At 41.6% G+C, this 13,016-nt stretch overlaps 1 protein-coding gene across 1 annotated transcript in view; it reads right to left on the reverse strand.

Moving 5' to 3' along the window:
- The window catches only part of itpr2 (inositol 1,4,5-trisphosphate receptor, type 2), a 58,314-nt gene that overhangs the window by 23,655 nt on the left and 21,643 nt on the right, over positions 1 to 13,016 (reverse strand). Inside the window, exons 34-37 of the mRNA XM_085281820.1 lie at positions 12,718 to 12,838; positions 11,923 to 12,104; positions 11,471 to 11,613; positions 10,842 to 10,950 (exon numbers count right to left, since the gene is read on the reverse strand). Coding sequence (XP_085137946.1) covers positions 10,842 to 10,950; positions 11,471 to 11,613; positions 11,923 to 12,104; positions 12,718 to 12,838 — 555 coding nt within the window. The remainder of the gene's footprint in view (positions 1 to 10,841; positions 10,951 to 11,470; positions 11,614 to 11,922; positions 12,105 to 12,717; positions 12,839 to 13,016) is intronic.

Genomic DNA, 13,016 nt, shown 5'->3' on the forward strand with positions numbered 1-13,016 from the left:
AGAAAGGGAAAGAGGAATAACTATAAAAATGATCAAAATGAAGGACAAATCTTAAGAAGGGAACATTTGTGGTAAGGTGCATTCATTGGCATGAAATCCATCCGATCATCTCTCAGAGGGCTGAGCAGATTTCATCTCATTTCACCTAATAGGAATCATCGCCATCATCCCATGACACATTTCTGCCTTGATGGAAGCAGTGGTTTGCAGTATGACAATGCTCTTATCAACAAAGAAATTGGAGCTTGAGAGAGCATGACGGTTATAATGTTGTCCAATATCTTGATCCTATCTGAGCATTTATGAGAGATTCCGAGATAGCAGCCAGGGTGTGTTTGGAGAAAAGCAACCATAAATGATGACAGATGTTACTTTTATTTTTAGTTAATATTAGTCGGCAACGAAAGTCTCCAAACAGTTCAATTTTTAAACTGACATGATGAACCGCTGATCTTACCCCAAACTTTTTGGGATGAGGCTAGTTTTCCCTCTCTTATTGTGCAAAATAGGACCACACTGTGCTTCTTTCTTACACACACACACACACACACACACACACACACACACACACACACACACACACACACACCGTGTGCACATAAGCATGCAAGTGAAGACAAGTGGAAAAAGGTTATACAGAATGTGGTCATTTGCGTGCAAGGATTACTGATGCATATGTATAAAGTAATGCATTGCACAACACCAGCTTGCCTCTAGCAGCTCATTTATTTAATAACTGCATTTATTTTCTTTCGAATAAACATCTCTCTGTGTCTGCGACATTTGACGCAGATGAGCAGAAATGAGATTAAAAGATTCACGGCGACAATCGCCCTTCAGTGGTTGTGTAATCAAAGTGTGTGATTGGCAGGTGGATGACTTGCATTGTACATTTCACCACCTATTTTTAAAGAACAACAGGGAGAGCGATGGATGGATGAAAAGAAGGAAATATAAAGGGAAGATAAAGTATGTATGAACACTACATGTGGTCAGCACCTGTTTCTATGGTAATCCAACAACGCATCAAGGCCTTGTTTCATGACACCTTACCACTGGTATTGATCAAAAGACTTCAAGAAGAGATGGGTAAGGGGTGGAGTTAAAATTAATGGGCTGTAAGCAGCCATGTATGGTTTCCATGGAAACGTGTTAGCAGGCTAGCAGAAAGGCAGGTGCCTGTCAAAATAACAACTGAATACACTTGATGTGTTACACTCTGCTTGTGCCAGGTTAGACCCCCCTTTTGCCATCAGAACTCCTAATTTTTCATGCTATAGATTCAGCAGGGTGCTGGAAACATTGTCATCATGATGCAACTCTCCTGTTCCTCCTAGTCCCAAAGGTGCTCCATGTGATTGAGATCCGGTGACTTTGGAGACTATTTGTGTACAGTGAACTAATTGTCATGTTCAAGAAACCAGTCTGAGATGATCCGAGCTCTGTGGCATGCCACATTATTCTGCTGTGAGAAGCCATCCGAAGATTGGTGCACTGTGGTCATTAAGGGATAGACATGGCTAGAAATAGTACTCGGGTAGGCTGTGGTGTTAAACAAATTGTTCCTAGAGCCTAGAGTGTGCAAAGAAAATATCCTATACTACTAGACCACTACCACAAGCCTTAACTGCTGATACAAGGCAAGATGGACCCATGCTTTCATGTTGTTTATGCCAAGCATACAATGTTTAGCCAATCTTCTATCGTCAGATTTTAGTTAACCTGTGCAAATTGTAGCCTCAGTTTCCTGTTTTTAGCTGACAGGAGTGGCACCCAGTGTGGTCTTCTGTGGCTGTAGCCCAACTGCTTCGATGTGCTTGATGTGTTTTGCGTTGTGTATAGGTTGGTTGTAGGGACACAATTTTGGCTTCCCACATTTAAACACAGACAGTCTTGAAAATGTGTTATTTAAATCGAACGCAAAGCAAAAACAAAATGAGGCACTCCCCCACCTGACTAAATCAGCGCTGAACCACATCCAATCACAACTGTTCAATGCATTACGAAGCCTGAAGCTTCCTAGACTAGTCTAGACCGATAACACAATGTAAAAAGACAGATATATTAAAAAAATCGAATGACTGACACAGTAGAAGGTGAAGAGCTTAGCAAAGCGGATTTAGGGTTAGTGACATTGACCAAGAAGAGATTATATACAAAGAGTGTTGTAGAGTTGTTTCTGTGCCACAAAGCAACACAACTAACATAACCAGCGGCCTGAAAACTTACCACCAAATAATTAGTATAATTAATGCATGAAGGACAAGAGAAGCAATGCAATGGTTGCTAACCTGAATTGCTCAACATCAACACAGACATTCATAAAAGTGAGGCTGTATGGCACACCACTTTGCTAACAAAGATGTACTGAAATCACTAACACAAAGCGTTCACTAAACATTTTTACTATTGAAAGCTTCAGGAATGCATTTGGGGGGTTTTCAAGATGGAAAAACTTGCAAAATGTTGCAGGAGAAAAAGAGATAGATCTCACAACAGTAAATTACTATGCTACATCACTCATGCAGGTCCAACAAATTTAGTTTTCTTCCAAGCGATGCACCGAATTTACGCAAACGAGGATACATTTTCTTTTGATGCAAAGATTTGTAAATGAACAGGAATGTAGCGCAACTTGGATGCAAAAACAGTGTTATGTTTAAGTGAAAGAGAAATTTTTTTTTTGCTCTGTCAGTTTTTTGTCAGTTAATTTTGACAATAATCGCACAGCCCTACTTGATTGTAATGAATCAGTATTTGTTGCCTTCCTATCAACTTGAAGCAGTCTGACCATTCTCCTCTGAGCTCTGGCATCAGCAGAACAGTCTCTGTAATCGCTCTGGGTGGTTGTGCAGAAAAAGTCACCTATATCGCCATTTCTCTCCATTCTGATGCTCCGTTTATAATAATAATGATAATACATTTTATTTATAGGCGCCTGTTGAGGATCCTCAAGGTCACCTTACATTAGTACAACAAAATAAAAACATAAGATAAAGTATGTAAGTATAAAAGCTAAGTAAGATAAAAATAGACTAAGACGGAGTCATGGTGAAGAATATGCAATTCTGAATGGATGGGTTTTAAGACACAATTTAAAAGTAGAGAGAGAGTTTGTAGTCCAGAGATCCAGTGGAAGTGCAAAGACTTCCAAAGACTCAGAAGGAAAGTCAGAAGGACGTAAGATTGAACATCGGGCAGGTTGCCATCAGGTCGCTGCCACATGACTGGCTGATGAGATATTTGCATTACCAAGCAGCTGAACAGGTGTACCTAATAGTTTTGAATATATGTGATCATTTTTAGGCTGTAATTATGCAACCTTTAGGCTATAAAATAACTAAAAGCTGAAATTGTTCATTAGGTGTTAACATTAATTAATTCAAAGTTTAAGTAAAAGTTCTGACTCCTGCTTCAATAATGTGAATATTTGGTGCGTGCTCTGAACGATTAGTAACAACCAATTTCTTTCTTTAACTGTCCTTTTAGTTTACTTATATTGTAAATCTTGTTTTATATTTGGTACTTTTAATTCTTTTTATGTAGCTTTTATGTTGAATCATCTATGAAGCACTTTGAACTGCGTCAACCTTCATGAAAGGTCCTATACAAAGAAGGATTGATTTATTCACTGACTGGCATTGTTGGTTAGACAAGTCACCTCACCTCACCTGACCTACAACCCTATAGACATTTAATGGAAATTTTTCCCATTCCATTTATCCTAATACTTGCATGAAAATAAATGCATTTCCTTTATTATACATTTCAGAATTTTGCAGTTTGTGACTGACGCACCAGCAGTTCAGCAATTGTCTGGTCTCTTTGTTCCTTTGCAAGTTTCCCTGCTGTGATTGTCACACCTCCTTTAAAGCTGACACATACAGCTAATTAGTATTCAGATGTATATGACTCATTTGTGTAGCTGCCATTGTAAGTTGTAAGTAGTTGCTTCTTATAAAATTTTGGGTGCATTTGGATGTGTCAAATGTAGTGTGGTTCATCCAAAATGAAACTGAATTATCAAGCAGAAATAATGGGATTTCTTTTTTTCTTTTTTTTTAAAAAAAAGCTCCAAACTGCAACCTTAAAAAAGAAAAGGTCTAATTATACAATATCAAGGCATCAGGCAAACGAGGTACCTCTATGTCTCATCACAGAGGCTGGCCAGATACAGTTCAGCTAAGCATCCTCAAACTAAGTGTACCGAAGAGCAAAGATGTGGATGAGCACGTGTAGCTGATGCTCCCTGTGTCAGTAAACACTCTATCTCATCTGCAGTCAGCAGAGACACTTGTCTGCCTGCACTGTCTGGCTGAGATGTCTCACAGAAACACAGACACACACCCACATAGACACACACACGCACGTACACACACACACGTGCACGCACACACTTCTTGAACTGAAGGTGAGGATCCATTGAGTCAGTGTCTCTCATTTCCACACACCACTACACAGACACAATCCCAGTGCATCTCCAACCTCAGCACTACACTCTATAAGGCAATGCATCCCACTGCATGCTCCCTTGCAAACTAAACATGTTTGACTTTCCCCTTTTCCCTCTTGTAGGGAGAAGTTGAAAGGTGGGGGTGGTGACAGGTTTTTGGGGGGATTTTTTTGTCTCCCTTCTGGGTGATGCAGTGTGCTGGCACACACTGCAGCCAGCACACTGCTAGGTCTGCAGAGAGAAAGGAGAGGATAGAGGAAGCAGGATGGCAGTAGAGAAGAGTCAGCCCTGCCTGACTCATCTGCTTGTTGCTGCATTGACAAGAAAAACTCTAGTCAGGTGATGTAAGAGCCGAGAGAGAGAGAGAGAGAGGGGGGGGGGGGAGCAAGAGAGAGAGAGAGAGAGGGAGAGGGAGAGAGAGAGAACTGACAAAAGTAAGAGGAGGGTGGCAGGAGGAGGAGGAGAGGAACAAACAAAACCTAGCAATGAGCAGACAGTCGTGGTGTTTTAAAATGTGCACCGGCACGCCACACTGCGGCTCTGGTGTCCAAGCTGAGGATGAGCTGCCGATCCCCACCTCCAGCTTCACTCCCCCCCACCACCTCTCGCAGCTCTGCTGTCTACAGATTCCTGTAACTCCGGTGAGAAGCATGGATAAAAAGACACCGCCTGTTCTGTGCTTCTTTAGGTGGTCTGAAAACTCATGCAGGCATCAGAGGGCAGTAGCAGCTGTAAACCAGGACATACACTGCCTGGATGGAGAAGTTAGAGCTGCTGAGCTCTGATAAGGTCAACTGCAGCAGCGTGTCAGGCAGTGCAGGAGGACAATGTTCCCCAAACAAGGTTGAGATGAGAGGGGTGGAAGACTAACAGTCTTACTTTTTTCCTCCACAGAGGAATCCGAGTCGGTCTTTTATGAACAGAATGACTCAAGCACACAGTGGCATAGCACAGTTTCCCCACAGGCTGTGAGAGACCAACAACTTCACCATCACAAAGCTTATGTTACTTCAGTCAATACACTGATCAGTACAGTGTCAAACTGAAAATCTACCTTCTGTTATACAAAAACTCAAAGGGAAATTCGATCTTATCATGTACAGTTTAAAAGCACGCGCTGCATGCAATCTAATAAAAATTTCTGTTGTCTCTAAGGCGAGCTTGGAGCTGAAGGAGAAATGAAAAGCTTAAAGTGGGAACCTGTCATAATAAAATCCATATCAATATGTTTTATAAAGTGTTTTCTCCAAGATATTTATTAATTTATATTTATATTTTTTAAAAAGAAAATAAATTAAAATGTATTTCATTATTTCACATTTTTCTGCTATTCTACCACAAACACAACAGGAGCGCAGATGAAAAACAAAACACGAGGGAACATAGGGTGGTGTGCAACTGCCACCCATAACTGAGATCACTGGGTTCATCATTCTTTGGTGAAATTGTGGCTGGATGAGCTCAGGATTACCTAAAACTCTTGCCATTAGTCAAGTCCATTAGGGTGAACCATGTCTGCATATTTGCATTTCATCCCATCTCTTTTACCTGCTGCTGAATATGACATGTTCAGAAGTAGCTGTGGAGCGCTGCGTGCAAGGCCAAGAGGTTACAAATGGTATCTGGAATCCTGGAAGACACACGCATCAAGTGGTGCCATTTATGATTTCAAGCTGCAGTTCCACAGCGCATGAAATGCTTTTACCCAACAAACAAGCACATCAGCAAAACAAATTAAGCCCACATGTGAGAGCAATTGGTGAGAACGATTCAGGGAAATACAAGCATAAACAAGTAAACAAGCATTCAGTAACAGGTCTGCTTTAGGGAAGGCCTGACTTTTAACCAGCGGGTTTACGGTGGACATGTTATGTGTTATTCACTAATATCATTATGTACTGATTGAGTTTATTAAGGAGACTATGATGCTGAAGATAAGCTGACTGGCAAACAAGGCTCATCTGTTTTGCCTGCCTCACTGGAACTCGGGCAATTTAGTCGACATAAAAAGGCAAGCATGGGGAAAACATAATAATTTTTGAGAGCTTATGTTTCAGCCATGAGGCTTCTGAAAAATTACATCAGCATAAAAATAAGATTACATTTGGCAGAATCACTCATGGTTCTCAGAGAGCATGGGGCCATCTGATTTTTGTGATCCACGGACTTTGAGTCTATCAATTGCAGCGGATCAAACTTTTCCCTTATTCTAAGCTGCTGGTTACTGATGACACACCCTCGAGACGCTGACGTTTATTTTTGAGAGACAGAGTAAGGAATATTGCATTTATTCCAATCAAATACGGTTCAGGTGCTCAGATCCTTCTAAGGATAAATGGTTAATAAAGCATTTTTTTGTCCACCCTGTAATAAAAGGCTTTAACAGAGGTGTGAGCACATGTGAGATACCATGACATAAGAAATGAATCAAAAACTGAAGCAGATACTGAACGCTAACTGAAACACACAGTGTTCTTCACCAGACTCTTGTTTGTCTTGAGTATTATATCATCACTGGATGGTTTGTGTCGTGTTGTCCACCAGCTATGAGCAATAAACGCAAACACAATTTCAAATTCATGTCATTCCGGCTCTTTTCTTGTCATGTGCCTCTCAGACTACAAGTGACCTAACAACACACTATGAACTTGTGAAACTCTGTTTACACTGAAAACCACTGAGATTCATAGAAACACTTAGATACCATACGTAGGTAACTCAAAACCTCAAAATTCCTGCATGCTAAAAATAAAGACAATCTCTTTTTAGAAAATCTCAAAGGTAAATAATCTCATTGCACACATAATACATTTGTTATGTTGCTCGTGTCAAGGTAAATCAGTGATTTAAAAGTAATTTTTCAGCCAGAACTAAACAAGAAAGGAGTCCGACAAATGAACGTGATGGTCTAGTTTCAAGCATCTTCAACTTGCAGATTTTATAAAGCTACACAGGGTTAAAAATAATTATCCACCCATGTTCAAGGTTTTATAAGAACAACTGGAGCAACTGAAATATTTTTGCTCAACCCACAGGAAGATTATTTCTAAGTTCAAATAAGTATAATTCAGTGTTTTAGATTCTAGAAGGATATCTTCTTGCAGTACAAGTGAAACTTTCTCTCTGTCTCTCTCTGCTTGGAACTAAAAGAGTTCAGCAGGCATCGTGCTCCAGTTCTGGAGGCATCTCTACATGGTGTACACAGACCTCCAGCGCCCAGACTAGACAAAACAACGTGTTCTAATCCCTCATCGCCATGGAAACCAAAGCATAATGCTCCCCTAACAGACACCTGGCTGATGGATCGAGGGAAGCAAGGGCAAGAGGAACTGAGTAGAACCTCCTCAGCACAAGTTCACGCAGCAAAATAAACACTTTTTTTGTATTAGATAAGTTAAACTTCACAAATCAAAACTATTTTGGTTAGACCTCTGCAATCTCCAACTTTCTGACTCAACTCAGCATGCTGTCTCAGCCAGAGTCCAGCCAAAGGTCAACCTTTACAATGTACGCATGAGCTCACGCAGCTCTCTGCCTGCCTGACCCTCTCCACCTAGAAAACCTAAAGGCATGGTCCATCATGATTCCCATCAGACAGACAAACAAGAAAAGGCCTGCAGTATGAGCTCACGCAGGGCAAGCCAGCATGACACTGCATGCCTGGGAGTGTGTGTGAGTCTGAGTCCTTGCATCTACGTGTGCGTTTGTGTGTGATGCGCTTAGCATCGAGAGGGTGGTAATCTGTAAATCTGCTTTGCCTTGGGCAGGTGGTGTGAAACTTGGCAAGCAAGACAGAATGAGAGACAGACCGACATCGTGTGAATGACAGATGAGTGTGATAGAGAGAGGAAAAAGAAACCACGTGAGAGTGGTTTAGATTATATAATTAGCTGGTTTTTTATTCCTATGTCACTTGTTTACATACTTATGCATACGTCTATATCAATTTAAAAAATATCTTAAATACAGGCTAGTAAAAGTTTAATCACAGGCTGCTAACATTTGTAACTGCAAGGATTTAAAAAAATATCTTATTGCTAACAAATCCCTGAAACCAGCAACCAGCTGATCCTATTATGAAGTATTCTCTGTGTAGCCGAAGGCGTTTACATCCTTCTCTTTCAACAGCCTCCCATTGTTGGCGAAAAAAAACTATTAAAAAACACATGAGCGTTTCCTTGCGTTGTAAATACTGGCTGGCATCAAATGTGTGCCATTAAAATCTACAGTGCTCAGCAGTTTTGGAGAATTGCTTCACTTCATTAAAGGAAAGAAAAGCGCAGATCATTAGGTTTTCTATTTATTTATTTGTTTATTTTTATAAGTAGTCCTGACTAATATCCACCTTAGAAAAGGAAAGAAAGCTAAATAAATCACTAAACTTTTTACCCCGAACAATACAACACAGACTTCCTGAGGGCAAGTGAGAGCACAAACATTTAAAGTGGCCTTTTACTGACAGCCAAAACAAGTGACATGCAGCAGCCAGAGCCAACACATCTCTGTGCAGTTACTGCAGATCTTGCCCTCTCTGATCAAGGCAAACACCTGAGCAGGGCCTGGGTGGGAGCAGGTGTGAGCGAGACAAAAAAAATAAAATTATAATACTCAGGCGGGCAGACAGACTGCCACAGACTAAGATAAAGCGTAGAGGGAGCAAAGGAGGAAGACAGAGGCAGCAAGCGGACAGGAGAGTGAGAGTAAGCAGGGAGGGAGGGAGAACGTGGTGGTACACGTGACGCTGGCTCAGCCACTGCAGGCTGTTACGTAAGCGCACCCCCTGCCCTGTCTCCTCATGGACTGAGCAGACTCTGCTTCTCTCCAATCCCTATCCCTGCAGCCGCTGCCCACTTTTTTTTCTCTTTCACTCACATGGCTCCTCACATGGCTGCTTCCCTCGCTCCCTCAATGACTCTCCCTCCATCTCTTTCACTCACTCTCCTCCACCCACTCATAGCACCCCAGGGGAGCCACCAACCTCTACTGCCTTTGCTGTCACTCTGTCTCTCTCCTTCTGTTTTTGTCTGTCTGCTTGCCTGCCTGCCTCCCTCTCTCATTATTTCCATCAATCGTTTTTCTCTCTCTCTCGTGCAGTAAGGCTGCAGCTCCACACTCAGGGCTACGCGGATATGACAAAGAGAGGCCGCAAATACATGCTCGAGCACACTCATGCACACCTACACAAACTGACATTTCACATATCGTTACCGCACTGTCTGGCTTCTCCAAGCCGCTTTTAAAAAAAAGTGACTGTTTTTCCACTTTGAATTCCTCTTATCTTGTTCCACACAACTGTTGAATCATTTGCCTTTCAAATAAAAAAAATAAAAAAAGCGCTCCAAAAAAACAAAAACAAAAAAAAAAACACATAGCTTGGCTGACTGACACACAATACAAACACAAAAAGGAAAAGCAAAACTCTGACTCCTCAAGCAGCTGGAAGTCAAACAAGTTGCCGTGTACTATATTGAGCAACGTAGTCCTGACAGTATTAGTAATACCATTATACTGAAATAGAAGGTAAAAGAACATACATTTGTTCTGCTTTAATAAGCTGTGCCTTAAGTGGACTAATAATAATCACATGCATGCATGAAACATGCAAACGTGCTTTCCTACCACTTTTCTTTAAAACAAGACAAATGGAGCTGCAAACTGAGCAAAGCAGTGGACGATTAAAACAGGCCATGTCATGTTTTTGTGCGAACTGATAAAAGGTCTTTTACAGGAACGGTGCATCCTGTGTGAACTTCAGACTGGCACCTTCTCTCGCCACACAGCTGGAGCAAGAAGTAATTACAGGCTTGATGTTTTTGTACTTTGGCCCTCACCTTCCACCCCTGTCAATGTGAACAAACATGCGCGCTCTCGCACACGTAGCCACCTCTTTGAGTCTCCTCTACACAAATTTGCGTGTCATCCTACCAACTCTAGTCATTCACTTCCCGGGCCTCTGGCTGAGAGGGAGGTGCAGCAGGACAGGGGCTCCTGTACCCCCAACTCGCTGCAGTATTGATTTGTTTGTTCAGTGCGTTCCCCCACCACCACCTCCTCCTCCTCCTTCCTTTACTTCCTCCTTCCTTTTCTCCCTCTCAGTGTGAGTGTGTCCTCAAGTGCCTCCCTGCCTTATGTAACACAGAAAGGCCCACAGCATACTGATGAAGGGGAGTCTGGGCTCTGGGCTGACAGACCTGAGAGAAAACAAGCACTACGCTGCACTGCTATAGGAGCACAGCATTGCCAACACATGAAGTTGAGGATAAATCCAAAGCAAACTTTTGGATGTTCTCACTCACGTAATGTAACTTGTATGCAAAGGTGAATGTGACATCCTAAAACCATTCACTTGGTGAACTTGTTAAAGTCACCTAAAGTGTCATGTACTCACAGATTGCTCAAAGCTTTCCTTCTTTTCAAGCATCTCTCTGAGCGTCTTCAGGATCTTCAGACACAATTTATCCTCTTTGTCCATCAGCTTCTTGGTGTGTTTGATTAGTCTGGAAGAGCGATAAGAGTTGCTGCGTCATTTTGGTTTCTGGTTAATGCACTCGCTTGCTCACAAAACAAGGCCACGCTTTAATGATCACCGCAGGTGAAATCTCCCTCTCTGTTCCCAGAGGGTGTCATAGAGAAGAAATAGTGAGAGCACCCTCAGAGGTTTGATGATGTGTCTGAGTATTTTTTACAAAATGTATTTGTCAATTCATGCAGGCCACTGCCACAAATACTGACTTTTTTGCTACCATGCTGTCATTCACTTCATTTAAAGCTGAATGTGGCTCTATGCAATGATGTTCATTTATCATTTAAAGTGTGTTTTGCAAGTTTATTCTTTTTTGACTTTTCCAGCATCTACACAGCTGATAAAAAGGTGAAAAAAACATTGTCAAAAACTGCAAATAACTCCAAATACTAACTTAGTCATGCTGCTAGTTTTCCCAATGGTCAGACAAACACTTTAAAATGTGGCCTGCAGGCTGTCTTTGTTCTAAGGACAGTTTATAGAGAGCTGCTTACTTGGACATAAAAGCTCCACCCTCACAGCGTAAACGAGCAGGCTCTGGAAACAGCAGTTCTGGGCTGTGCAGAACATCCACCAGCACAGAAAACTCTGCCTGAACCTTTGGACTGAACTGCTCCTCCAGATGGGACACAACCCCCTGCACAACACAACAGATGCATTAAAAATGCTGCAGCAGAGACTGTAGTGCTGATGAGCATGCATGTTCATACATTACGTAATTTCAAGGGATGGCAATGTCAGTTTGTCAGGCCACTACTGTGACTATTGAAACTTTCTATATACCCAGAGGATAAATTCTAACAGCTTAGCACAGTCGTTAGATCAAAATGTTCATTTGCCTAATATTCCTTCTTGAGCATGTTGCACATTATCATAGACTCAAAGCACTGCAGTGTCAGAGCTGCTAGCATAGATGTAGACTCCCAGTGTTAGAATAAAGGTTCACCTGCAGCTTCTCTATGATGTTCTTATAGTCAGGCCCACCCAGTGGCTCCTTGCGAGGTCGTGTACGTGCAGAGATCCTCCAATCTTTAGCTGCCCGCTGCACCATATTACTATGGAACTTGAGAGACAAAGTGTTGACCTGGCTGTCCAGATCAACAGGGATGGCTATGGACCGTGCCTTAGCTGAAGGAAGAACACGTAGAACATGTAGGAGATGTCATTGTGAGCTTAACTTTACAGTCATGCGAAAAGGGAGGCTTTCACAGGACTCTATGCAGCCCTATGGAAAACTAAGCACACACCAAGTACTGCTTGCAAACGTCAATGGAGTGAAGCAACACTGTAAAAAAAAAAAAAAAAAAAGAACGGGGCAAAATTCTTCCACAATGATGTCAGAGATTGTTAAAGTCATACAGAAACTAGTTACTTCAAGGTATAGCTGCTAAAAGCGGTTCCTCAAGCTACTGAGTCACAGGGTGTACTTAGTTTTTATAGGACTGCGTGGAGGTGTTGTGAAAGATCTCTTTTTCAAATATGTTTCAACCTCAAATGCAACCAAAGCCTAACTTTGGCTGATCCAGCAAAGGACAATGGAACTGTGCTGCACACGATTATGTCATATAATAAGTAAAATAAAGGACAATTGAAAAGCAACATTACAGCAATAAATATTGGTAAAAATTCAAATCAGCATATGCACTGTAAGATATGGATTAAAACTTTTTAAATATACAGTGAATGTGAAGTAATGAAACCATCTCCTATCGAGGCTGAAGAGCAAAGTTGCATCACTCACCCACATCGGACAGTGTTTTGATACAACTCTCAATATTAGCCTTCTGAGCTGAGCTGAGCCATGTGCAGTTGTAAATCCGGAAGGCTGACTGGAGGAGCTTGATGAAGATAGACTGGTTTGTCTACATGTTAAATAAAAGAAGAAGAAGAACTAGCAGGATGCTTTAACTTAAAAAGGCATAACCACAGAGAAATACAGAGGAACAATCAGATGGCATGACTTGAAAATTGAATGTCTCTGAGGTCATTACTGCATTACTGCTAAAAAAAAAATAACTCAATCTTTATTAAATATGTTCA

This window comes from Mchenga conophoros, linkage group LG7 (assembly GCF_057382185.1).
Source record: "Mchenga conophoros isolate Kocher_MC1m ecotype Shallow Benthic linkage group LG7, M_conophoros_male_GT1.1, whole genome shotgun sequence".
NCBI lineage: Eukaryota > Metazoa > Chordata > Actinopteri > Cichliformes > Cichlidae > Mchenga > Mchenga conophoros.